This window comes from Canis aureus, chromosome 15, assembly GCF_053574225.1.
Source record: "Canis aureus isolate CA01 chromosome 15, VMU_Caureus_v.1.0, whole genome shotgun sequence".
In the NCBI taxonomy this organism is placed as follows: domain Eukaryota; kingdom Metazoa; phylum Chordata; class Mammalia; order Carnivora; family Canidae; genus Canis; species Canis aureus.
This window is the reverse complement of record NC_135625.1, coordinates 46,257,411-46,282,703: the sequence shown is the minus strand read 5'-3', so window position 1 is coordinate 46,282,703 and position 25,293 is coordinate 46,257,411. Positions and strand designations below refer to the sequence as shown.

The window sequence follows — 25,293 nt, the reverse complement described above, 5'->3', positions numbered from 1 at the left end:
TCATTCTGTGAGATTATATTCTCTCTTCATTCCCATTCTGCCCCTCTCTTTTATCTCATTTATGTTTTGGTGGTCACTGTTGGGGCTTTCTACAAGTATTTCTGGTTTATATAAATTTGGGAATAAGCATCTTCTAACATACACATCATAATATACTCAGAACCAAGAGGATCCTCCTCTAGGGCCCCTCAAGGTAGACTACATTCTCCCTCCACTACAACTTCATCACCACTACCATCTTCCAGTACCCCCACTTTTTTTTCTTTTCTCCTCTTTCTTCCTCTTTACTTTTGCTTTTTGCTCTTTTCTTTTTTTTTCTACTTCTCTTTGGGATTCTTGGCCTTTTATTTTTTTACTACTTTGTTTTAAAATTTGTTTTTCACTTTAGTGGTCCTTTTGTTTTTATTTCATTCTGACCTTTGTTTTCAATTTCTGGTCTTTGACCTCGCCAGAATCATCTAGGGTGAAATTTACTTAGGTCATGGTTGATATTTATGACTCAGCCTGCTCATACAGCCACTCTGCACTGAGCAAAATGACTAGAAGGAAGAACTTACCACAAAAGAAGGAATCAGAAACAGTACTCTCTGCCACAGAGTTACAGAATTTGGATTACAATTCAATGTCAGAAAGCCAATTCAGAAGCACAATTAAAAAGCTACTGGTGGCTCTGGAAAAAAGCATAAAGGATTCAAGAGACTTCATGACTGCAGAATTTAGATCTAATCAGGCAGAAATTAAAAATCAATTAAATGAGATGCAATCCAAACTGGAGGTCCTAATGACGAGGGTTAATGAGGTGGAAGAAAGAGTGAGCGACATAGAACACAAGTTGACGGCAAGGAAGGAAGGTGAGGAAAAAGGAGAAAAACAATTAAAAGACCATGAAGAAAAGTTAAGGGAAATAAATGACAGCCTCAGAAGGAAAAATCTACGTTTAATTGGAGTTCCATGGGGCGCTAAAAGGGACAGAGGACCAGAAAGTGTATTTGAACAAATCATGCCTGAGAACTTTGCTAACTTGGGGATGGAAATAGGCATTCAGATCCAGGAGATAGAGAGGTACCCCCCCCAATCAATAAAAACCATTCAACGCCTCAATATTCAATGGTGAAACTTGCGAATTGCAAAGATATAGAGAAAATACTGAAAGCAGCAAGAGACAAGAAATCCCTAACTTATATGGGGAGAAATATTAGCTTAACAGCAGACCTCTCTACAGACACCTGGCAGTCCAGAAAGGGCTGGCAGAATATATTCAGGTCCTAAATGAGAAGAACATGCAGCCAAGAATATTCTATACAGCAAAACTCTCATTCAGAATAGATGGAGAGATAAAGAGCTTCCAGGATAGGCAGAAACTGAAAGAATATGTGACCACCAAACCAGCTCTGCAAGAAATATTAAGGGGGACCCTGTAAAAGAAAGAGGAAACCCAAAGAAATAATCTACAAAAACAGGGACTGAATAGGTATCATGATGACACTAAATTCATATTTTTCAATAGTTACTCTGAATGTGAATGGGCTAAATGATCCCATCAAAAGACACAAGGTTTCAGACTGGATTAAAAAACAAGACCTATCTATTTGCTGTCTACAAGAGACTCATTTGAGACCTAAGGACACTTCCAGCCTGAAAATAAAAGGTTGGAGAACAATTTACCATTCAAATGGTCCTCAAAAGAAAGCTGGGGTAGCCATCCTCATATCAGATAAATTAAAATTTATCCCAAAGACTGTAGTAAGAGAAGAAGAGGGACACTATATCATACATAAAAGGTCTATCCAACAAGAAGACCTAACAATCATAAATCATAAATATTTAAATCATAAATATTTATGCCCCTAATGTGGGAGCTGCCAAGTGTATCAATCAATTAATAACCAAAGTAAAGACATACTTAGATAATAATACACTAATAGTAAGAGACTTCAATACGGTACTTTCTGCAAATGACAGATGTTCTAAGTACAACATCTCCAAAGAAACAAGAGCTTTAAATGATAACACTGGAACAGATGGATTTCACAGATATTTACAGAACTTTGCATCCAAATGCAACTGAATACACATTCTTCTCAAGTGCATGTGGAACTTTCTCCAGAACAGAGCACATACTGGGTCACAAATCAGGTCTCAACTGATACCAAAAGACTGGGATTGTCCCCTGCATATTTTCAGACCACAATGCTTTGAAACTAGGACTCAATCACAAGAAGAAATTTGGAAGAAACTCAAACACATGGAAGTTAAAGAGCATCCTGCTAAAAGATAAATGGGTCCACCAGGAAATTAGATGAGAATTAAAAAGATTCATGGAAACTAATGAAAATTAAGGTACAACCATTCAAAACCTTTGGGATACAGCAAAGCAGTCCTAAGAGGGAAATAAATCGCAATACAAACATCCCTCAAAAAAAATTGGGAAAAACTCAAATACACAAGCTAACCTCACACCTAAAGGAACTGGAGAAAGAACAGCAAATAAAACCTACACCAAGTAGAAGAAGAGAGTTAATAAAGATTTGAGCAGAACTCAATGAAATAGAGACCAGAAGAACTGTAGAACAGATCAACGAAACCAGGAGTCGGTTATTTGAAAGAATAAGATAGATAAACTATTAGCAAGCCTTATTAAACAGAAAAAACTCAAATTAATAAAATCAGGAATGAAAAAGGAGAGATCATAACCAATACCAAGGAAATACAAACAACTTTAAAAACGTATTATGAGCAGGTATATGCCAATAAATTAGGCAATCTAGAAACAGTGGATGCATTTCGGTAAACCACAAACTACCAAAACTGGAACAGGAAGAAATAGAAAACCTCAACAGGCCGATAACCAGGCAGGAAATTGAAGCAGTCATCAAAAACCTTCCAAGACACAAAAGTCCAGGGCCAGATGGCTTCCCAGGGGAATTCTATCAAACGTTTAAAGAAGAAACCATACCTAATCTGCTAAAGCTGTTCCGAAAGATAGAAAGAGATGGAGTACTTCCGGACTCGTTCTATGAGGCCAGCATCACCTTAATTCCAAAACCAATGACCCCACCAAAAAGGAGAATCACAGACCAATATCCCTGATGAACACAGATGCAAAAATTCTCAACAAGATACTAGCCAATAGGATCCAACAGTACATTAAGAAGATTATTCACCATAACCAAGTGGGATTTATCCCCGGGATGCAAAGCTGTTCAACACTCATAATGCAATCAAAGTGATAGATCATATCAACAAGAGAAAAAAACAAGAACCAGATGATCCTCTCAATAGATGCAGAGAAAGCATTTGACAAAATACAGTATCCATTCCTGATCAAAATTCTTCAGAGTCTAGGGATAGAGGGAACATTCCTCAGCATCTTAAAAGCCATCTATGAAAAGCCCACAGCAAATATCACTCCCAATGGGGAAACACTGAGAGTCTTTCCCCTAAGATCAGGAACATGACAAGGATGTCCGCTCTCACCACTGCTATTCAACATAGTATTAGAAGTCCTAGCCTCAGCAATCAGACAACAAAAAGACATTAAAGGCATTCAAATTGGCAAAGAAGAAGTCAAACTCTCCCTCTGCAGATGACATGATACTGTACATAGGAAACCCAATATACTCCACCCCAAGATTGCTAGAACTTATACAGCCATTCAGCAGTGTGGCAGGATACAAAATCAATACAATACAGTGGCGTTTCTATACACTAACAATGAGACTGAAGAAAGAGAAATTAAGGAGTCGATCCCATTTACAATTGCACCCAAAAGCATAAGATACCTAGGAATGAACCTAACCAAAGAGGTAAAGGATCTATACCCTAAAAACTACAGGAAAGTTCTGAAAGACATTGAGGAAGACACAAAGAGATGGAAAAATATTCCATGTTCATGGATTGGCAGAATTAATATTGTGAAAATGTCAATGCTACCCAAGGCAATTTACATGTTCAATGCAATCCCTATCAAAATACCATGGACTTTCTTCAGAGAGTTGGAACAAATCATGTTAAGATTTGTGTGGAATCAGAAAAGACCCAAATAGCCTAAGGAATATTGAAAAAGAAAACCATATCTGGGGGCATCACAATGCCAGATTTCAGGTTATACTACAAAGCTGTGGTCATCAAGACAGTGTGGTACTGGCACAAAAACAGACACATAGATCAATGGAACAGAACAGAGAACCTAGGAATGGGCCCTCAATTCTATGGCCAACTAATATTCGACAAAGCAGGAAAGACTATCCACTGGAAAAAGGACAGTCTCTTCAATAAATGGTGCTGGGAAAATTGGACATCCACATGCAGAAGAATGAAACTAGACCACTCTCTTACACCATACACAAAGATAAACTCAAAATGGATGAAAGATCTAAATGTGAGACAAGAATCCATCAAAATCCTAGAGGAGAACACAGCCAACACCCTCCTTGAACTTGGCCACAGCAACTTCTTGTAAGATACATCTATGAAGGCAAAGGAAACAAAAGCATAAATAAACTATTGGGACTTAAGAGAATAAGCTTCTGCACAACAAAATAAACAGTCAACAAAACTAAAAGACAACCTACAGAATGGGAGAAGATATTTGCAAATGACCTATCAGATAAAGGGCTAGTATCCAAGATCTATAAATAACTTATTAACATCAACAGCAAAGAAACAGACAATCCAGTCATGAAATGGACAAAAGACATGAAAAGAAATTTCACCAAAGACACACACATGGCCAACAAGCACATGAGAAAATGCTCAGCATCACTTGCCATCAGGGAAATACCAATCAAAACCACAAGGAGATACCACCTCACACCAATGAGAATGGTCAAAATTAACAAGACAGGAAACAATAAATGTCAGAGAGGATGTGGAGAAAGGGGATCCCTCTTGCACTGTTGGTGGGAATGTGAACTGTGCAGCCACTCTGGAAAATTGTGTGGAGGTTCCTCAAAGAGTTAAAAATAGAGCTACCCTATGACCCAGCAATTGCACTGCTGGGGATTTACCCCAAAGATACAGATGCAGTGAAAGACCAAGACACCTTCACCCCCAATGTTTCTAGCAGCAATGTCCACAATAGCCACACTGTGGAAGGAGCCTCGGTGTCCATCGACAGATGAATGGATAAAGATGTGGTCTCTGTATACAATGGAATATTACTCAGCCATTAGAAACGATGAATATCCACCATTTGCTTCAACATGGATAGAACCTGGAGGGTATGATGCTGAGTGAAGTAAGTCAATCGGAGGAGGAAAAACATTACATGGTTTCATTCATATGGGGAATATAAAAAATAGTGAAAGGGATTAAAGAGGAAAGGAGAGAAAATGAGTAGGAAATATCGGTGAGGGTGACAGAACATGAGAGACTCCTAGCTCTGGGAAACGAACAAGGGGTGGTGGAAAGGGAGGTGAGTGGGGGGTTGGGGTGACTGGGTGACGGGCACTGAGGGAGGCACTTGATGGGATGAGCAATGGGTGTTATGCTATATGTTGGCAAATCGAACTCCAATAAAAAATATATATACAGAAAAAAAGAATATAGAACTCTGGTAGACAGCTGTTTTCAGTCAGGATGTTGAATAAATGGGCCCACAGTCTTCTGGCCTCTAGAGTTTCTGAGGAGAAATTTGCTGATAGGCTTATTGACAATCCCTTATATGCAACAGTTTGCTTCTTTTTTTGCTGCTTTCAAGATTCACTTTTTGTGTTGTTTCACTGTTAGATGATAATGGTCTTAGTGTGGATTTCTTGGAGTTCATCTTACTTAGGAGTTTATTGACCTTGTACATTTATATTTATGTATTTCATCAAATTTAGGGATTTTTAAGCCATTATTTCTTCAGATATTCTCTCTGCCCTTCTGTCTTCTACTGGTATTCTCACAGTGGTCTCCCTAGATTCTTACAAGTCCCTTAGGCTTGTTCACTCTTCCTCAAATGTTTTTCCTGCTGTTCCTCAGATTCAGTAATTATCATTGTCCTGCCTTCACAATCACTGTTTCTTTCTTCTGGCTGTTCAGATCAGCCTTTGAATTCCTATAGTAAAATGCTCACTGCAGTTACTGTGCTTTTCAGCTCCATAATTTCTTTTTATGTTTTCTATCTCTTTTTGAAAGTTCCATTTTGTTCACACATCATTTTCCTTTTTTCCACATCTTCCTTTAAGTTCTTTAAGCATCTTCCATTAAGACAGTTGCTTTAAATCCTTTATCTAATAGATCTACCATTAGACCTTTTTCAGGGAATTTCTGCTAAGTTATCTTTTTTCCTTTGAAATGGCCATACGCTCCTGTTTCTTTGTATGTCTTGTGATTTTGTTGTTGCCATCATTGTTGTTGTTGAACACTGGACATCTGAATCTAATAATGTGGTAATTATTGAAATCATGTTCTCCTTCCCCAAGACTCACTGGACTTTGTTACTTTTTTGTTATAGTTTTTGGGTTTTTTATTGTTGTGGGCTATCTCTGTGCCAAGGATCAGCCAAAGGTATAATATATTTTCCCCATATATGTCTTGTTTTCTAATGTTCTAGCCCTTAATGTCTGTCTCTCAAAAGGTGAAAAGTGACAGGTGAAGGGAGTAAAAGTGGGGCACTGGCCCTTTAAAACCCGTGTAAGTCACAAGCTGGAGGGGGAGGGACTTGGAACAGAGGGAGGTGCAAGAGTGGCCACCCCCTCCTTATCTGCAGAATTGTGATCAGAAGCAGAATCAGTCATTAGAACACATACACTCAGTATTTGAAAGCATTTTTACCCACCCCGGCTTGCACAAGCCACGTGCAAATGTTTCCAGAATGCGTTCACAGCTGCCTGCCAGGGACTGAGGGTGGGAGACAGGTAGCTGCTCCTGCACTAAACTGAAATTTAGCTGAAACTGACCAAAATTAACCCCAATTTACTGTCCAAGGCTTCCCCTGGAAGTCCAAGCCTTCAGTAGACTCCAGAGTTACCAGTGCAGCTGTTGTCCAGGTACGAGGCATCTACCTGGTGCTTCCTGCTCTGTCATCTTCCCAGAACCCTTCTGCCTGCTTTTTGTAAAACTATCTCCTCAACTGAGCTTGGACTTCTCCAAGGATTCTCAGACTTACTACTGAATAGCCCTAGACAATATTTGCATGTAATTAGAGATTATGTGATTTAGTGTTTTGTGGATAGATATTAGCGATCCCCAGTCTTGTAATAACTGTAATCTCCCCTTACTTGGCCTAAACTACCACTCCCTCGGCATTATGGGGGCCAACAGAGAACAACAACGGGCCTGAACTTCCCAGGCACGGGTGTCTTCGCAATGACACTTTGCAAGTAGGGCTGTTAGAAAATTAGTTGGAATTTTCACATCTTGTAATTGCAGATATAATTATAGTACAAGGTCCTTCCTGAGATAATAAGTAATTATCCTTCACAAGAGAACTAAAATACGATCTTCAGGTGACTGCCTGCCATTAGTGCCATTTTCTACGATACACCTTACTATCTCATGGCCAAATTCAGGTTGGCTGAAAAACCATGCAAAACAAAAGATAAAATTCCTTTCCAAGGCTTCATGCACAGTGGATTGATGGCCTGGCCTCCAGTCTGAGAGCCCAGCCAGCAGTGCGGTTGGTTGTGTCTCAGGCTGTACATGGGGTAGAGCATGCCAGAGTTCCCATTCTTCCTCCTGTAAGTTTCAGGTGATTGAGCAAGAGTATAATTCAGAGCACCGGTTGTTTATTCACCTCCAAATTCCTTTCCCATCTGACTACCTCTACAGTTATTGCAAAGAGGCAGAAAACCAGATGCTCCTCTTGCAACCCAATTACCTTGTTGTAGTCTCCATCCCATCAGCTTCCCAGGAGGGTATCATGACGGATGCCTTTTTCATTTCAACCCTCCAAGTGTATTCAGCATGTGCAGCACTAGCGCCAAGGTGCCATCTGAAGCAGAAAGATAATTACAGGTGGAAAGAGGGAACTTACCCCTTCCACCCCACATCTCTGCCAGCCAGGCGGACGTGCACACATGTGGACGCTCTGTTATACAGAAGACTACATGCATCATGCGATCATGCATGGGCCACTGGAGAGATGAAACACGTGATATGTCCAAATTCCAGTTTTAAAAGTGTGGAAGGGGAAGTGTTCCTTTCATCAAATTACAGTATGCCACCCACTAGTATCTTCTCTTGATGGCTGCAGATTCTGGGTTAATTTCAGGGTTTGCAGTAATTGAAGAAAAGAAAGAAATGGGGAGTCCTTCACCAAACAAGAAATAGGCAAACTTGAGGGTTTTCTCAAGACCCAGCATTTAAGTGGATTATCCATGGTTCTCCCCTCTGGGTCCCAGCATGGGGCCTTCAGGTCTTCACCAGCCAGACATGAAGTATGTGTTAGGACACAGGTGGCCGCTGCCTTTTCCTGGTGCCACGTCACAGCTTGTGACTTGAAAGAAAAGCCAGGCTTCCCCACTCCCATGTTTTCAAGGCCCACACAACCTCATATCCAGTGTCAAAGGATGCCGGGGAGATTCCAGGGCTGGCCTTGCAGCCTCATCTGCAACTTCTCTTTCCTTCCAAAACACATGACTCTGTGTGTATCTACTTTAAAATTCTCAGAGATTAGCTCCCAACACCACAGGATGGATGTGGCAACCTTGTCAGGCCATTAATTCTGCTTCCAAGGGAACTTCACTGATTTTGCCTCCTCTTGTCACTTTAAGAATGGTTGCACAGACTTTCAAAAAAATAAAAAATAAAAGAGATGCTTTTGGACCAAAACTAAGTGAGTATTTTTTTCCCCACTCAAGTGGAAAGCTGAGTTTTTCTGGGTGTAGGACAGGAAGGCAAGGAGCTAGTGAGAAAAGGTGACCATCTGAGGTCAGAGACCCAAAGGCAGCTGGGAGAGAAGCAAGAAGGTAAGCTGACATCCCAAAATAGACCAGGGGCTAAATCTCAGCTCAAGAGCTAGTGCTGGTGTTAGTTCCCTGGGGTGCAATGACAAAGTCCCAGGCAGTAGGGCTCAGAACAGGAGAAATTTATTTCTCCCAGTCCTGGAGGTTGGAAGTCCCAGCCAAGGTGTCAGCAGGGCTGCTTTCTGGAGAGGCTGCTCTGCTTGGTGCAGAGTAAGCTGTTTCTACCTGTATCCTCATATCGTTATCCCTCTGTGTCTGTCTCTGCATCCAAGTGGCCCCTTTCCAGAAGGACATCAGTCATATTTGGATCAGGGTCTGCCTTACTGACCTCATCTTAACTGACTGTATTTGCAATGACCCTATTTCCAGATAAGGTCACATTCTGAGGTACTGGGAGTGAAGATTTCAAAATGTAAAATTTGGAGGGAGACACACTATAGCCCCTAATAGCGTATCACCCAGAAAAACTGAAGAGCAGTCAAAGTTGTTTATTAGACACATCTGTCCTTTTACACCAGTCCTGATTTCAAGCATCTCCATCAAATATGTGGGGTCACCAAGATTCCTGCTACTCTGTCCCTGACATGTTTGCCATGATCCAGAATGTTCTACATGCACCCTACCCGAGGCAGACAAGACAGGCATTCTGCCCCTTTCTGGGAAGGCTGTTCAGAGGTTTTGGTAAAGCCTCTCCCATGAAGACATTGTGGTGCCTTCACAGTGTGCACAGAGGAGGCAAAGCAGGGCAGAACCCACATCCAGGCCCATAACAGGAACAGGCCTGCCCAGCAATGGTGCTCAAAGGGCCTCCCAAGCAAACCAGGGGAAGCAGCCTTTTGTGCTAACAAAACAAATTACACAAAAACACCTGTTAGGGAATTTCCTTTTTCATACCAGTTTTTTAAAAAAGTAATTCCAGCATGACAGCCCGACAGCAGCATGACCAAGAAGAGCCCCCTCCTGCCTGGTTGTGCACGAGGACGGACGGCAACACGCAGACAGACTGGGCTCTCCCGGGCAGCAGTTCTGAGAACCTGTGGCCACAGCAAGCTCCTATGAGGCTCAAACTCCTGAGAGAGAGAGAGAGTTTATTCACCACAACACATTCACCTACGGGTGGCCTGGAGTGACAGCAGTGGGCGATGGGAACAGGTCAGGAACCACAGAATTGAGACATCTTTTGGATCCTCCCAGTTCTGAAATTCTGATTCTAGGACAATGAACTTCAGAAAAAATCAACAATAATTGAAAGGGAGCAAATTGAAAGGTATTTGCCTTACCTCTTAGGTTAACATAACAATTCAACTAATCAATGTAAGACCATTTAAAATGCAGGTAAGAGTCACCAAGTTCACTGTGACTTCACATTTGTGAGTACTCCTGCACACGCCCGAGAAGTATGGACGAGACACATGGGAAAACAAGAACAAAACCCGGAGGGACGGGGGAGAGCCCACAGTGACCTACGTCTAATTGATCATGTCAGTCCTCTAGACCTTCCAGAATGACAGGTGCCACTGGGACAATAAGAAGAGTCAATTTTACAAAAATCACTTAATCCGAGTGTACTATCACCCCCACCAAAGATTTTTTTTTTTTAAGATTTTATTTATTCATGAGAGACACAGAGAGAGAGGCAGAGACACAGGCAGAGAGAGAGGCAGAAAGAGAGAAGCAGGCTCCATGCAGGGAGCCCAACATGGGACTCGATCTCAGGTCTCCAGGATCACGCCTGGGCCGAAGGCAGGCGCCAAACCGCTGAGCCACCCAGGCGTCCCCCCGCCAAAGATTTTTTTTTAATAAATTAAGTTTTTATTGGTGTTCAATTTACCAACATACAGAATAACACCCAGTGCTCATCCCGTCAAGTGTCCCCCTCAGTGCCCGTCACCCACTCACCCCCACCCCCCGCCCTCCTCCCCTTCCACCACCCCTAGTTCGTTTCCCAGAGTTAGGAGTCTCTATGTTCTGTCTCCCTTTCTGATATTTCCCACACATTTCTTCTCCCTTCCCCTATATTCCCTTTCACTATTATTTATATTCCCCAAATGAATGAGAACATATACTGTTTGTCCTTCTCCGATTGACTTACTTCACTCAGCATAATACCCTCCAGTTCCATCCACGTTGAAGCAAATCCCACCAAAGATTTTAAACGTCAGTTTTACTCACTATAAATGCGATGTCCCAACACTGGGGCTGGGAGAGTCATAGATATCTAATAGCACAATGAAAAATAAAACGGGAGTTTCTACAAAGCAGGTCAAGATGAGTCACCAAAGGAGAACTTGGGACAAGCAATGCTGTGAGCCAAAAGCACACACAGGAGCCACCACTAGAGGTACTTTATCCCATCAGAGCGATGATACCCAACAGCAGGCCCGAGGACAGAACACAATCCATAATCTTCGGTCTCCCAAGGAAGAGTCCCTCCTGCACCTGCTGATGCTGCTGCCACTGTCCCTGGGCAGCAGACAGGCCTGAGGTTTTGGATGAAGACATGTCCAGATCCCCCCAGGAGGCCCTGCTCCAGGCATCTGTTGGCTGTATTCCCTACACAGAGTTTCTGCCGCAGGACATCCAACATCCCACTGCTGCCCTGACCACCTAGTGGGACCTGTCCCTGTTCGAGCGGCAAGGCACTATGTTGTGGCCCTGCATTCTCTGCCCAGAAGGGCGCCATGAGGCCTCTCTCTGGGGGTGCGCCTGTCCCACGTCCCTCCGGCAGAGCAGACACTGGGAGCTGAGCAGATGTGGCTGCAGTTTGCATGGCCTGGAGTAAAACCTCCAAATCTTTCACTGGGTTGCAAACCAGCATTCTGGGCTTGACTCCGACGGGCTGAGGTCTCCTTATTGAGAGCACCTGAAAAGCTTGCAGCTCCAGGACAGGCCTCTAGGGAATGCTTCTTGCCACCCGCCTGCCTACCTGAGACTCAATGTGCTGCGGGCTTGCCTCCAAAATTGGCAGGCAGCAAACAACTTTCAAGAGTTTTTCTAATGAACAGTATTTTACCTACACAATTCTCCCTGCTGCAAAGCAGGATTTAGCTAGTTCTACAGCATCTGCTATTCTCTGCATGAGCTTTTCTTACCTCAACCAAATCTGTATTCCTTTCCATCTTAAAAAGGTAGACCACATTCCTGGTTTTTGTTTCCGTTACAGGTTTGTCTCTGTCGCCTGCTATCAGACACCCTGGACAGCAAAGCTTCAGAAAGGCACAGACGGGACTTTAGGCAAAGGGATTTTGCTCAACTTTGCAGACACTGTTACAGACACAGAATGGACAAAGTACACAGTGCACAAGTCCTTGCCCTCAGGTAACACTCTGCCACTTGCCCCAGAAAGCACATAAGTGCACACCCTCAGCCCTCCCCATCAGCCCCCCAGAGCTCTCAGACTTGGGACGAGCTCAACCTTCTGGGTCCTGGGCCCAGAGTAAGACCAAAGATCCCCAAGAGCCCAGGCACAGCACCCACCATGACCCTGACCTGGGATCCAGTGCTCATGGTTCAACAAAACCTTGATCCTAAAATATCACATTGCTGAGAGGAACGGAGAACAAATTCACAATGCATTTATTAAGAAACAAGCCTTCAAGAGCATGAAAGCAAGATGTCTCCCACAACATCCACAAACTAGCGGCCATGAGGACGTGTATGCATGCTCCCTAGAGCTCTTCCTTGCCTGAGAAGTCGGAACAGGAAAGAAACATGCGTAGACAGAATGACAAAGGCACCAACACGCTGAGATTTTATTCTTTCAGTTATAGTGACATCTGGTGGTCTTCTACACCAGATGGAAATACTCCCAGGCTGAAACCAAAACACATCCTTACAGTATCTTTGGGATTGAAAGCAAAATACCATCAGAGGCATCATAAAATATTAATAAAATAATGAAAAAATTAATAAGAATATGTTTATACATATTTTTAATTTTAATAAACGAAAGGAATAAAGCACAATTTTCCTCTTCCTAGGCCACACCATGTTAAGGTAGCTTGGATTAGAGTAGCTCCCTCCATAGTGGAACGCTTCAAATAGAATTTTAAAAAGCAGCAGCAATCAGTCCCTGAGGGCAGGAGCCCACAGGCCTCCCCTCTGTGAAAACCATTCAGCAGCATCTTTTTTTTTTTTTTTTAAGATTTTACTTATTTATTCATGAGAGACACAGAGAGAGAGGCAGAGGGAGAAGCAGCCTCCATGCAGGGAGCCTGATGTGAGACTCGATCCCGGGTCTCCAGGATCACGCCCTGGGCTAAAAGGCGGCACTAAACCACTGAGCCACCCGGGCTACCCTGTTCATCAACATCTTACAGGAAGCTCTTCTCTTTTTGAGTGAAATTGGGAGGAAGTGGATATTTATTACTTATTTCTGCAAAATGATACTTATTACTATATATGTCAAAATTAAATAAAATGGGTAATTCGGTGGCCTCAAAAAAAGTCTAAGTGATAAGAAAAGGTAACTGCATAATATAAATGTTTCCCCTATGTTTGCTGAACTACACTTGAACATATAACCAGGTCTTTGCAGTTTGACTATGGTGATAATATAAAAGATGGAGGAAGAAGGGGAGTCAGATTAAAATTTCAGATTTTGATCAAAGGTGAGAAGTGTTTTTTGTGTTTTGTTTAAGATTTTAAGTCATCTCTATACCCAATGTGGGGCTCAAACTCACAACCCCGGGATCAAGCATCTCCCGCTCCACCCACTGAGCTGGGCAGGTGTCCCGAAAGTCCAATATGTTTACATAAAATACGGCTGGCATAAACACTGGACTTCCTCAGTAATATGTACATCTGTTTGTATATTCCTATAGATACGAAAGACAGTTTGGAATTCTAACAATGTTATTTTAGAAGATACAGAGGTAATCTCCATATTCACCACCCATTCTAGCAATCACTTTACCCTCTAAGTAAAAAAGAAAAAAGCATCAAAAGGTAATCATCCTATCTCCCTCACCATGCAGTCTTAATTATCACAGCGCTCAGAAGTTACACATCCTTACTCAGAATTCCCATCTTACAGTGAATGGGTGGCATCTCCACAAGTGGATGAACATCCTAGGTTTACTCTCTGGCCCCAGGGGACTATTTCCATTCTCCAGGCCTCCTGCAGGGGTAGCACCTGACTCAAACTCTCCTTCCCACCCGCCGGGCCTCATCTCAGTGCCCACCCTCTGCACTCACATACACTGGCCTGTGCTCAGGCCAACACCTGATCTCTGGACAGTGTGCAGAGCTTGCTTCCCTCAAGAAGCAGTGGCCCACCGGCTGGCTACTGTGCTGCCCAGGGCCACATCCTCTGTCCACAGTCAGGACTGAGATGTCTGGCCTGGTCCCTCAGCAGCTCTGGCTGGATGGCGATGTCAGGGTCACCACACAGACCAAGAGGGTACCTGACACCTGGAAGGCATTTGAGAATGAGCAAAACTACAAATGACAAAACCAAAGACTCGGATCTTGCCTCATTGCCTCACTAACGCAACTGAGAATCACTCCACTTAGTGCTGGCATGACGACTCCTCTTGGCTCATGCAACTCCCAAGACAACGAAATGGCAGGAAATGAAGGAAAGGGTATGTGTAAGCAACCAGCTTCTCCTCCAAACCCCTACCCCCCAGATTCATTCTGCAAGCAACAATCCTTTCGAGTTAACAAAACCTGTGGTGGCCCTGAAAATACCTCTCTGGCCCTGAAGAGGTGAGGGCTCACCCAGGCCTGCTGCATGGTGAAAGGGACTCTTGAAAATGGGAGATCTTCAGGACTGGCCGGGCAAAATCCATAGCTGGAAACCAGCCACTCTGCCCATGATTAGGGATTCCTGGGCCTGGTGAGGCACGTGAGGTAAGTGCAGAAACATGCACAGATCATACACTCCACCTCTTCCTGACCCAGGGCCGCTGACCCAGGCTGGGGGCTGATGCACCTATGACTCAAACCCAAGCTCTGCCTCCAGCCAGGCCTGGCACCTTTGCACTGCTGTGGCTTCTGAAGAAATGACCAGGGCCACACCAGCAAGGCAGAAAAACTGGCCGACCTCCACACAGGTCACCCACACCTGAGAAGGGGATGTGTTGTGGGGCACCCCACAGAGGGGCACTGACCAGAGCCTGCCCATCATTCCTGCAGAGAGGGTTCATGTGCCTGCCCGTTGTTTAGATATGTTTAACATGGTCCCCACCATGGCTATGAGCACTGCTGGCTAGGAGTCATCAGAAAGAAAACCTGCCAAAGGGCCTAGGAGGAGACACCTGGGTGTGTGAGAAGACCACACACAGGGCTCCATTTCTTAGCTGGCTTCTGCCATGATTCAGCTGCGGGACCGTGGGCAGCGCTCTCCCTTTCTGAGCAGTGGGAGGCTGGACACAGGCTGGGCTGGATGGGGATGGGCAGCAGGGTAGGCATGTGTTCTCTAGTTGCTGCCACATGTTAGGCTGACAGCAAGCCCTCATCCTTAGGACCGAGGCCTCATCCAGGTGCAATGTGGGGACAGCCACAGACCATCGTTCACACAAAAGAAAATGGCAGCTCACAGCTAAAACCAAACCAACCAAAGTCAGGCAGGTTCTCCTGCAGCTGCCCTTGCTGCCATCCTCCATACTTTGGAAAAGGCCCAGAGGGAACTGTTCAAGCTTTGAGACCAGGCTGTGCACAAGAGTTTAGGAAGCGTCACAAGTTAATCCTCTGGCTGAGCAGAACAGAAAGTCAAGGACGTCCCTGGAGGTCTCAGGAACAGGTAACATCTGGCTGGCGTTTTTCCTCACCTGCCCAAGGGCAGGGGCTTGGCCGGCTGATGGCTCAGGGCTCCTCCAAAGCCAGTGCTGGGGACAAAGAGGGGCCCTTGCAGAGGTACAGACATTCAGAACATTTCCTGCAGGATCTGAGAAATATTTTAAGAACTGAAGTCAAGAGCTGAGAAAAATGTGTTGACATCGCCTGTCAAAAAATCCAGTTTTAAGAAGAAAGAAAGCTGTTGCCTTTTTGAGTAGATGCCATGCACTAGTTTCCCAGAGCTTCCTGAGGATGGGGAGCGTGTCTACATGGTTTCCACCACTCCAGATGCCCACCTGAGCAGTCTTCTGACTAGGTTCAGGATCCAAATTTCATCTTGGACCTCCCCTAGAGGCTGCAAGCATAATTGGAGTGCTTTTGCTGATGACTGCCAAGGTCTTTGGATACCTTACCCATCCAGCATCATTTAAGAAAAACACAGCCCACTGCCAAATCACCTTGGCCCACCCCTCCCACCTTCAGGCATGTTCTGGGGGGCACTTCCAGCCCAGCATGCCATCTTCTTTCTATAGTTCACTTCCCAACATCAGAGCATCACCCTAATACAATGATGAGAACATGGGTGTTGTCCCCTGGGGTAGAAGGTGCAGCAGGATCAAACAAGCACAAATCAGAACACCAGACTCCATCACTGTCCTGCCAGGTAATCCTAGACTAACGAGTTTCCCTACTCCTACAGAGCGGAAGTGATGGAGTAGATGCCCTCTGACTTCCAGCTCCAGCAAGGGCTCCTCGGCCCTGGGAAGCACTGTGGACAATAAATGGCAGAAGCTCCCAAACAGGCTGAAGGCGCCGAGCAAGACCATCCTCTCCAAGTATCTGTGTCCTTAAACCTAAAGTGAGAACAGAAATGTCAGTGGCTCTTTACTCCTTTGGGAAGAGGGCCCTGTGATGGGTTGAATAGGGTCCCCACAAAATTTGTGTTCGATCAGAACCTTAGAACATGACCTTACTTGGAAGCAGGGTGCTTGCAGTTGGTATTAGTCAAGCATCTCAAGATGCAACCACCCTAGATTTAGGGTGGGCCCAGGATGCAATGACTTGTGTCCTTCTAAGAAGAGACACACGGAGTACAGAAAAGGCATGTGACCATCCTGGGTCATCAGGTCCCCACGTGATGGTGTGGGGCCTTTGAGACAAGGAATGTGTGTGAGAAGCCATTTGCATGGTGTCATGCCTCAGCGATTTGGCAGCCTGGGCTGTCCTCGTACACACAAGACCATCTTCTCCTCACTGTTGTGGGCTCTCCCGAGACCGCATTTGTCTCCTTGATTTCCACAGCATTCAGCATAACCTTTCCATAGAGCAAACACTCAGTAGTTTGTGGAGTTGGTGGTAAGCCAGCCAACAACATGTACACTACAATGAAAACTCAACTTTATTCTTGCCTCCTGCATTTCTTTGGAGCTTTTTCCATTGGGAGGGGGAGCTGTTTCTTCCTAACCCTGCATGAGGACATCTGAAAGCCCATGGTTATAACCCTGAAATCAGAACCGTACTTCTCTTGGCTCTGGGTCTCTCATGGCTCCGCCTTCCCAGAGAGGTTTCCATGTCCTGAAAAGTCACCCCTTGTCATCGTTCCTCCAAACAGCACATATGGGATAAGAAGCCACAGCTGCTGTGCTCACCATCGAGCAGCCTGCCAGGCTTGCACTGCCCTCAAGGGGCCAGGAGTCAGACCTCATACTGGAGGCTGATGCCAGTCCTCGACATCCTCAAGAAACCACTTCAAACTGGTTGAGTCATCCACAAAGCCTCTTACAGGCTTGGGTTTCAAGGTTACACTTCCTTAGGCTTACACAAAGTTGGGCTGGAGCAGCTTGGCAGGAGTACTCTGTAAGGAATGTGCTCCCCGACCCCTCGCCACATGTCCTCAACCCTGAGCCTGCCTGGGACCAGGCCCAGATGCCCAGAACCACGAGGCCAAGGGCAGGGCAGCTTCCAGCTAGGTCTGTGCCCACGAGACCTCAGTCAACAGCAACGGTGGTTTGCAGCCACTGAATGTGCAAGTGTGGCCATGAATGGGTCGGCTCACACTTCACACCCCAGGGGCCCCCACAGTGTCCTGCCATAGCAGCCGTTAGGAACCTCGCATTTGTCAACAACTCTAAATAGCATCTAAAAGCCACTATTTTCAGGCCAAAAGACCAGCAACTCATTAGTGTATTGTCTGTTAATAAAACAATCCTATCTGGTACCAGGAAGTTCATTATTCTTAAAAATACAGGCACTGCTTTTTATGCAAGGTTGGCAGATGTTGGGCATTCTCCAAGGACCGAGGCATCAGAAGATCATGGGCAAGACACGGCAGTCAGTCAGCCTGCTGCAGGCCAAGCTTCCTCTGCTGCCAAGAGTGTGGGCCAAGCCCCCAGGTGTCCCTAGCCGCTTGGCTGCTCCCTCCCAATGCACTCCCATCCCCAACAGAACAGCAAGGCTGCCTGGACACCCACTGCCATCACCCTCAGATCTATGCCAGGTGCAGGCCCAAGGGAGCCTGAGGAGAGCCCCTCTTGGTCCCTGAGATGTGATCGCCCTGCTAAAAAGGGCTGCTGTCAGGAGATAACACAGATTCACTCCCCTGACATTCAGAGCACTCTGTACCTCATGTTGGAAAACTCAGCCAACAGTCAACGGGGTGGAAAAACCACCCCCCAGCTCCTGCTGCCCGTCTAGGAGCCCAAGGTGAGGAGATGCCCTGAGCTTAAGAGCCTTCTGGGGTCAAGGCTCCCTTGGAAGCTGAGCTCTCCCAGAGGTCGGCACCCCGCCCCCGCCCGAGGTCGGGACCACCCCAAGGTTCCAGCCTCACCCACAAAGGTCAGGATTCCCCGCAGAGTTCCAGCTGCCCGCACCCCCCGCCCAAGGGGACAGGCTCTCTTGCTGCCCTGGAGGTCAGGGCAGAGCTCCTGGGGGGTGAACAGCCAGCCTGGACAGTGTCTGTGTGACCCTGGGTAAGGGAGTCTGCGACCCAGGAAGACCATGGCCCCATCTCCTGAGGGTGCTATGCACACGACATGGGCTCACAGGCGCCCAGACCCAGGGAAGGCCCATCAACAACTCCATGGGTCTCAGGCCTCCCCCCAAGGGCAATTGCTTCTCCGAGGCCCACAGAGCATTCATCTGCTTTCTTACTGCAATCTAAGAGATCGACAGCTAGCTGAAGACCTAGTGGATAATCCACAGCAAGACAGACAAATTTGCACCTAAAGTGTAGCTCAGGATCAAAACCACCCTTTGTCTCTTGTTTGTAACAAGTTGTAGGGGGTAGGAGACAGAGGAGGGGAGCCCAGCTGCTCAGTGCCTATAAATATGCAGCTCGCTTAGCCTCCGAACACAATACACACAAACCTGAAATAAAACAGCACCTCTGAGCAAACATGATGTAAATGAGCCTAACGTGCCTCTAGTTGGCTGCCCCCTTCCTCCTGCCCGATCCAGACCTGAGGCTGATGAAGGGGCGACGACCACGCCTCTGTCATTTCCAGCCTGCACACCCGCAGCATGTCCAAGGCCAGGGCCACAGCTGGAGCACCCCTGGTCACTGCAGCAGCGAGTGAGGAGATTCTTCCCACAGAAAGCTCAGATGAGTTACTAGCTCAGGGTGCATGAGGTTCTCCTTCATCCCTGAGCCCTACGTGAGGGGTAGGCCACCTGAGAACTTGGGAGTTTGCCTGTCAGGCTCGGCCAGTGCTGCACCCATGAGGACCTGCTGCTCCTGACACTTCCCTCCTCTGCCTGGCTGCACCTGACCCTGAAGTCAGGGCCCCAGCCTCCACCACCCCCCACTCCCTCCCACCCCCTACTGTGTGCAGGGCTGTAAGCCATGTTCCAGCAAATCTGGTGTGATGCAGGATTCCAGAGTGCTCTGTTAAGAGCGAGGCCTGCATGGACCAGTAACTTGCCGCCCACCCCTGAGCAGGGAGGCAACCCGCACAGCCACGCATAAGTCAGGAGGGCAGCCCTGAACCCCGAGGGTAAGATGAAGGAGCTGACTGGGGTGATCACCTGGGAGAAATTTAAAAGAAGGTAACGGGTTGAGCCATTGAGCCCAAAAGGACAGATCCGGGAGGGTAGCAGGGCGTTAACAACGGCCATTCAGGCTTCACCACAGAGAGAATTAGCCTTAAAATAGAATCTCATCACATCCTCCAAGACCAAATTTCACTCCAGTAATTGCATGTGTGAGCAAAAGGACTGCAGAAGAGATGCGGCATTCTCCTGGCTGTAAGTAACGCATCAGAACCACCCACTGAGAATCCTCCGTGAGAATAAGCCACCCCCTTTCTCTGGCCAAAAAAGCCTTCACCGTGAGGTCTGAAGTGCAGCACGCTTGTCCATACTGCACTGCTCCCCTGCCCAGGCCACACCGACATGGTCGCTGCTTCAGGGGCTCCCACCAGCACGGCAAAGGGCGGTGGAAAGCAGGTCGGGGGGATGGGCAAGGCATCCACCAGGGACAGCCTTACAGTGCAATATCCATCCTTCCCAAATCCATCACACTGATGAATAGCCACCAGCTTGCTGGAGGAGAACGTTATTAGTCATCCACATTTGAGGGACAAGAAAGAGACCCTCTGGCCTGGACTGAAATGGAGGGGGGTGCTCTGGACATAATTCCATGCAACAGAAGCCAAGCAGCTCAGTCTACTTTCCCAACTGGTTGCATGGCTATAACCTGCACTTTCCACTTCATCTTTCCTAATTCATTTGTCTCTCTGATTACCCTCTGACCGCTCAACTACATTGGCAAACAGCTGGAAACCCAATGAATGAGAGCCAAACAACAAAACCCTCCAGCACATCGACCCAAGAAACCCACCTGCTGTAGCTGGGTAGACGACCAGTGCTTTGCCGCAGGGTCTGGGGGATCCCCCAGGCCCCACACGCTGGCCCCCAAAGCCTCCATCATGCTCCTCAGCCCCAGCTGCACACACCAGCCACCTGGGTCCCACCTCCATAGGTTCTCCGTCTTTGGTCTGGGGGCAGCCTCAGTGCCAGCTTCATTAAAACCTCCCCGAGTGATTCTGATGTAGGGATGAATTAGGGGCAAATAGGGCAAGGCAGGGAAAGATAAGGGGAAGGCACAAAGTCAGGCTTCCAGAAATCTGTGGGCTCCCATAAGCCCCAAGGACACCGAAAGGCCCAGAGTCAGGCTCCTATCTATCCCAAGGAAACAGAGATAAGACAGTAAAAACAGAAAAATAAACCTGGCTCCCCAGCGCCACAGTGTTAGGGAGTCTCCCCCTTTTAGAGCTCCTAAGTGATCACAGAGACCTCAGATGTAGAGAATAAATGTTATGGAGGAGACAGGAAGCCCTTGTTTGCACTCAGGGTATTTACAAAGACCCATCTTGTTTGTTACAAGCCCAACGTGTTTGTTCTAGATCCCACCCCGATGTTGATAAGTTTACAGTCCCCCGTCAGCCTCCTATAAAAGATTGACCCTATAAGCCCTTGGTGGCAACCGTGTCGGGACCCTGCTCACTCCTGAGAGCTCTCTCTGTATCTCTGCTTAATAAACCTCTATTGCTTTACTGACTCTCTGTTGTCCACGAGATTCATTCTCCGACTCCGTGAAGCAGGAACCAAGCTCCCCGTATCAATTCCAAAAGCAGTAAAGACAACACTGCCCTATTTTCTCAACACAAATCACAGGCCAGTTCCCACCTCAGAATTATTTCTGCCAACTTCTTCCCCACCCTCTAGTGGCTCATCGCCATCCCACACATGGGGACACCCTGCATCAAAGACCCTCCACCAGGCTCCTTGCCTGATAAATGAGAAAAGTCTTAAGGAAAATTAAACTAATTCGGGTGATTTAGCCTAGACTTAGTCACCAAGAGGCGACTTCAGAGTAGCTCATGAAACTGCCTCTACGAGGCTCTTCAATGAGAGAACATGATCCGTAGGAGCTGGACAGTCACCTCAAAGAGCTGCAGCTGTAACAGCTAGAATTTCCTGCACCTGCCCTCTGGGGCCATGCCCTGGAGCACATTTTCCTGTCATTTCCATCTCTGACATCTCCAGCAGCAATCACTGTCCACTGAGCTCTTGCTCTCTTCTCTTCCAGATCAACTCTGCCAGTGGTTTCATGAACATGAGATCCCATACATCAATGTCTCCCAAACCTGATGACACATCAAAGCTGTCCTGAGACTGTCGATATATGTATACAGTTTAGTTACACTCAGTCATCAGCCAGGTTGGGGCCCTTCTATGACAGGTGGGCATAAGGCAATACTCACTCCACCAGCTGAGCACGCACAGTCACCAGAGCTTAGCTACCCAGCACCAGCACCCAAGAGTGCGGTTCACATTCCAGTTCTCAAGGGATATCAGCCGGGACAGTCGCCAGATGGAGAGAGTCCTCAGTCAACAAATCACCGTGTGCATACACCACTGTACCATGGCCAGTCACGGCACCCCTGCCAAAGATCGTCAGTGATGGGTCACCATGCTTGCTTCTTTCTGTTCACACACAGCCCAAAGCAGGCAGGTGTGCTGGCTCCTTGTCTTCCACTGATAAACCACAGGATGCTTCGCAGGAATGGACACTCAGAAAGAGGGCACCAACCAAGAAAGGGGAGAGTGAAGAAAAGAAGTAAAAGCTCATAATATAGGAAGTGAAACTGGAACCAAAGGCCAGTGGAATTGGAGAAGACATGGCTGGCCTGGTGAATATGGACACAGCCTCATCTGAGAGACGCTAGTTGTGCAGCTGTAGGAAGTCAGTAAAAAGTCATCCACATAAATGAGGGATGTGGTTGTGAGGAAAGGGATGCAGAGAGGAGATGGAACCAGCCAAAATACATTAAAGGAACACTCAGAGAATACTCCACAACATTCAACATGCAAAGGATAAATTGATGGAAGCTGATCCAAACTTAGAAAAGTGCATGACAATTTACCCAGTCACAGAAAAGATGCTCACTTCAGATCTCCGAGTTAGGATACAAGACAGCAAGTGCAGTCCAAAGGAGACTTGGAACACTAACTCTCAATGTTTCTGATGGTTTAAGTCCCACCCTCCTAAACCAGTGTTAGTGGTTTTCACACCCGTATCCACTGACAACCAGCAGTAGGAGAGTTCCAGCCACTGTAACCCCCACTGGTCACTAGCGATCACTTGGCCCAGTGTCAGCGTGGTGGTCCTGGGAAAGGTCCTGCACCGTGGGGCAGAGCAGGGATGGTCTGGCTCTGGTTCCATGAGCGACTCCGCCTCTCTGGCCAGCTTGCACAGCACTCTATTTGAGCCCTGCATCCAAGCACACCTGCAACGTTGCCGGGCTTTGACAGAAAGACTGTCCGGGCTAAAAGCCCATGTTTTTAGGGCAACATGGTTCCCATGACCGACTCCCAGTGAGCATCTTTGTGCACTTCCACCACTTGGAGACATCACTAGGATGACAGCACAAGCCTAAGAATCTTTCTTAACATGAAGCCCTTCTGGCCAAGGAGGCCCCATTTCAGAAACAGCTGTTTTGCAAACATTACACACACTGTAACAAGCCAACATCCCTTCTCTACTTTAATTACGCGTCGTGGATGCAGGAAGTCTATATCAAGGGCACTGGGGAGCCCTTAAGACTCAGAAAAATGCAGGGCTGCACAAAAACATTGTTAAAGTGGAAAGTCAAATGAGCATCAGCTTTTTCTTTCCCTCATTATTCCTGAAGAATTGATACTGATTCGCACAGAACTCCCGCTTCCACTTCATGCCAGGAGGCTAGTCAGCAATGCACTGCCAGGCAGAATTAAAATGATATATTTGTCTTGAGCGCTCCAAGTAAACAGTACAATTAACAAGCCCACTATATTGCTTTAGTTTGCCAATATTCACCAACAAGAGATTTCTAAGATTGCAAATAATGTCTTTGGAAGCTTAGCATTTCATTATTTTACCATCTCCAAATCTAGAAGCAAGGAGTAGACTCTTTTCCAAAGGTTATTTTTGAAGGAGAAGACCTTTCCCACCAGTATAGACAAACATAATGAACGGTCAAAGATTTTTACTACCTGCTATTTATTCAACAGGGATTCGCTGAAAGCCCAATATGTTGCTAATTGTCATGCTCTCGTGCACAGAATTTCATCCAAAATATCTCCACAAAGAAGGAAACTGTATAATAATAAAGGGGATAATTCAACAAGAAGATACAACTGTAAATATTTATCCAATCAACAGGGGAGAACCCCAATACACAAAACAAAGGAAGTAATCCATAGAAATACAGTAATAGAGAAGTTTAATGCCCCACTTAGATAAATGGAATGATAATCCAAACAGAAAATCAACAAGGAAACAGTGCTTTCGGATGGCACACTGGACCAGATTGACGTAGTAGATATAGTCAGAACATTCCAACCTAAAACAGAATACACATTCTTTTCATTAGCAGATGGAACATTCTCCAGAATAGACCACATGTTAGGCCACAAAACAAGTGTCAACAAATTAAAAAAGACCAAAGTCACACCATGCATCCTTTCTAACCAGACCACTATAAAACTAGAAACCAACCACAAGAAAAAAATCTGGAAAGACCACAGGTACATGGAGGTTAAATAATACCTACTAAACAATGAATGGGTCAACTAAGAAAACAAAGAAATAAAAAATCACATAAAAACTAATGAAAATGAAAACACAACGATCCAAAATCTTTGAGCTGCAGCAAAAGCTGTTCTAAGAGGAAAGTTCATAGTAAAGCAGGCCTCTCTCAAGAAGCAAGAAAAATCTCAACCTAATCTTACACCTAAAGGAGCTAGGAAAAAAATAAAGCCCAAAACAAAAACAAAACCCCAACAGATGGAAGGAAAAAATAAAGATTGGACAGAAATAAACGATAAGAAACTAAAAAAACAAAAACAAAAACCAATAGAACACGTCAATGGATCCAGGCCCTAGTTCTGTGAAAAGATCAAGAAAACCAATAAACCACATCTTCTTTATCCATTCATCTTTCGATGGACACCGAGGCTCCTTCCACAATTTGGCTATTGTGGATAAAGAAGATCTGGTCTATGTATACAATGGAATATTACTCAGCCATTAGAAATAACAAATACCCACCATTTGCTTCAACGTGGATGGAACTGGAAGGTATTATGCTGAGTGAAGTAAATCAATCGGAGAAGGACAAAAATTGTATGTTCTCATTCATTTGGGGAATATAAATAATAGTGAAAGGGAATATAAGGGAAGGGAGAAGAAATGTGTGGGAAATATCAGAAAGGGAAACAGAACATAAAGACTCCTAACTCTGGGAAATGAACTAGGGGTGGTGGAAGGGGAGGAGGGCAGGGGGTGGGGGTGAATGGGTGACGGGCACTGAGGGGGGCACTTGACGGGATGAGCACTGGGTGTTATTCTGTATGTTGGCAAATTGAACACCAATAAAAAATAAATTTATTATTAAAAAAAAGGAAACCAATAAACTTATAGCCAGACTCAAAAAACAAACGAGAGAGAGAGAGAGAGAGAGAGAACTCAAAACTACAAATGGAAAAGGAAAAATAACAACCAACACCATAGAAAAACAGTTGTAATAATTATGAAAAATTATACGCCAACAAATTTGACATAGAATTTCTATGAAGA

General features: G+C 45.7%; 1 protein-coding gene across 4 annotated transcripts in view; it reads right to left on the bottom strand.

The window, feature by feature from the left end:
* The window catches only part of PTPRN2 (protein tyrosine phosphatase receptor type N2), a 723,767-nt gene that overhangs the window by 570,273 nt on the left and 128,201 nt on the right, over window positions 1–25,293 (bottom strand). Inside the window, exons 2-3 of one of the 4 annotated variants that reach the window (XM_077849501.1) lie at window positions 9,789–9,964; window positions 7,808–7,921 (exon numbers count right to left, since the gene is read on the bottom strand). The exons of the other annotated variants lie outside the window; for them this stretch is intronic. Coding sequence (XP_077705627.1) covers window positions 7,808–7,829 — 22 coding nt within the window. The 5' untranslated portion in view covers window positions 7,830–7,921; window positions 9,789–9,964. The remainder of the gene's footprint in view (window positions 1–7,807; window positions 7,922–9,788; window positions 9,965–25,293) is intronic. 4 annotated transcript variants of the gene reach the window in all.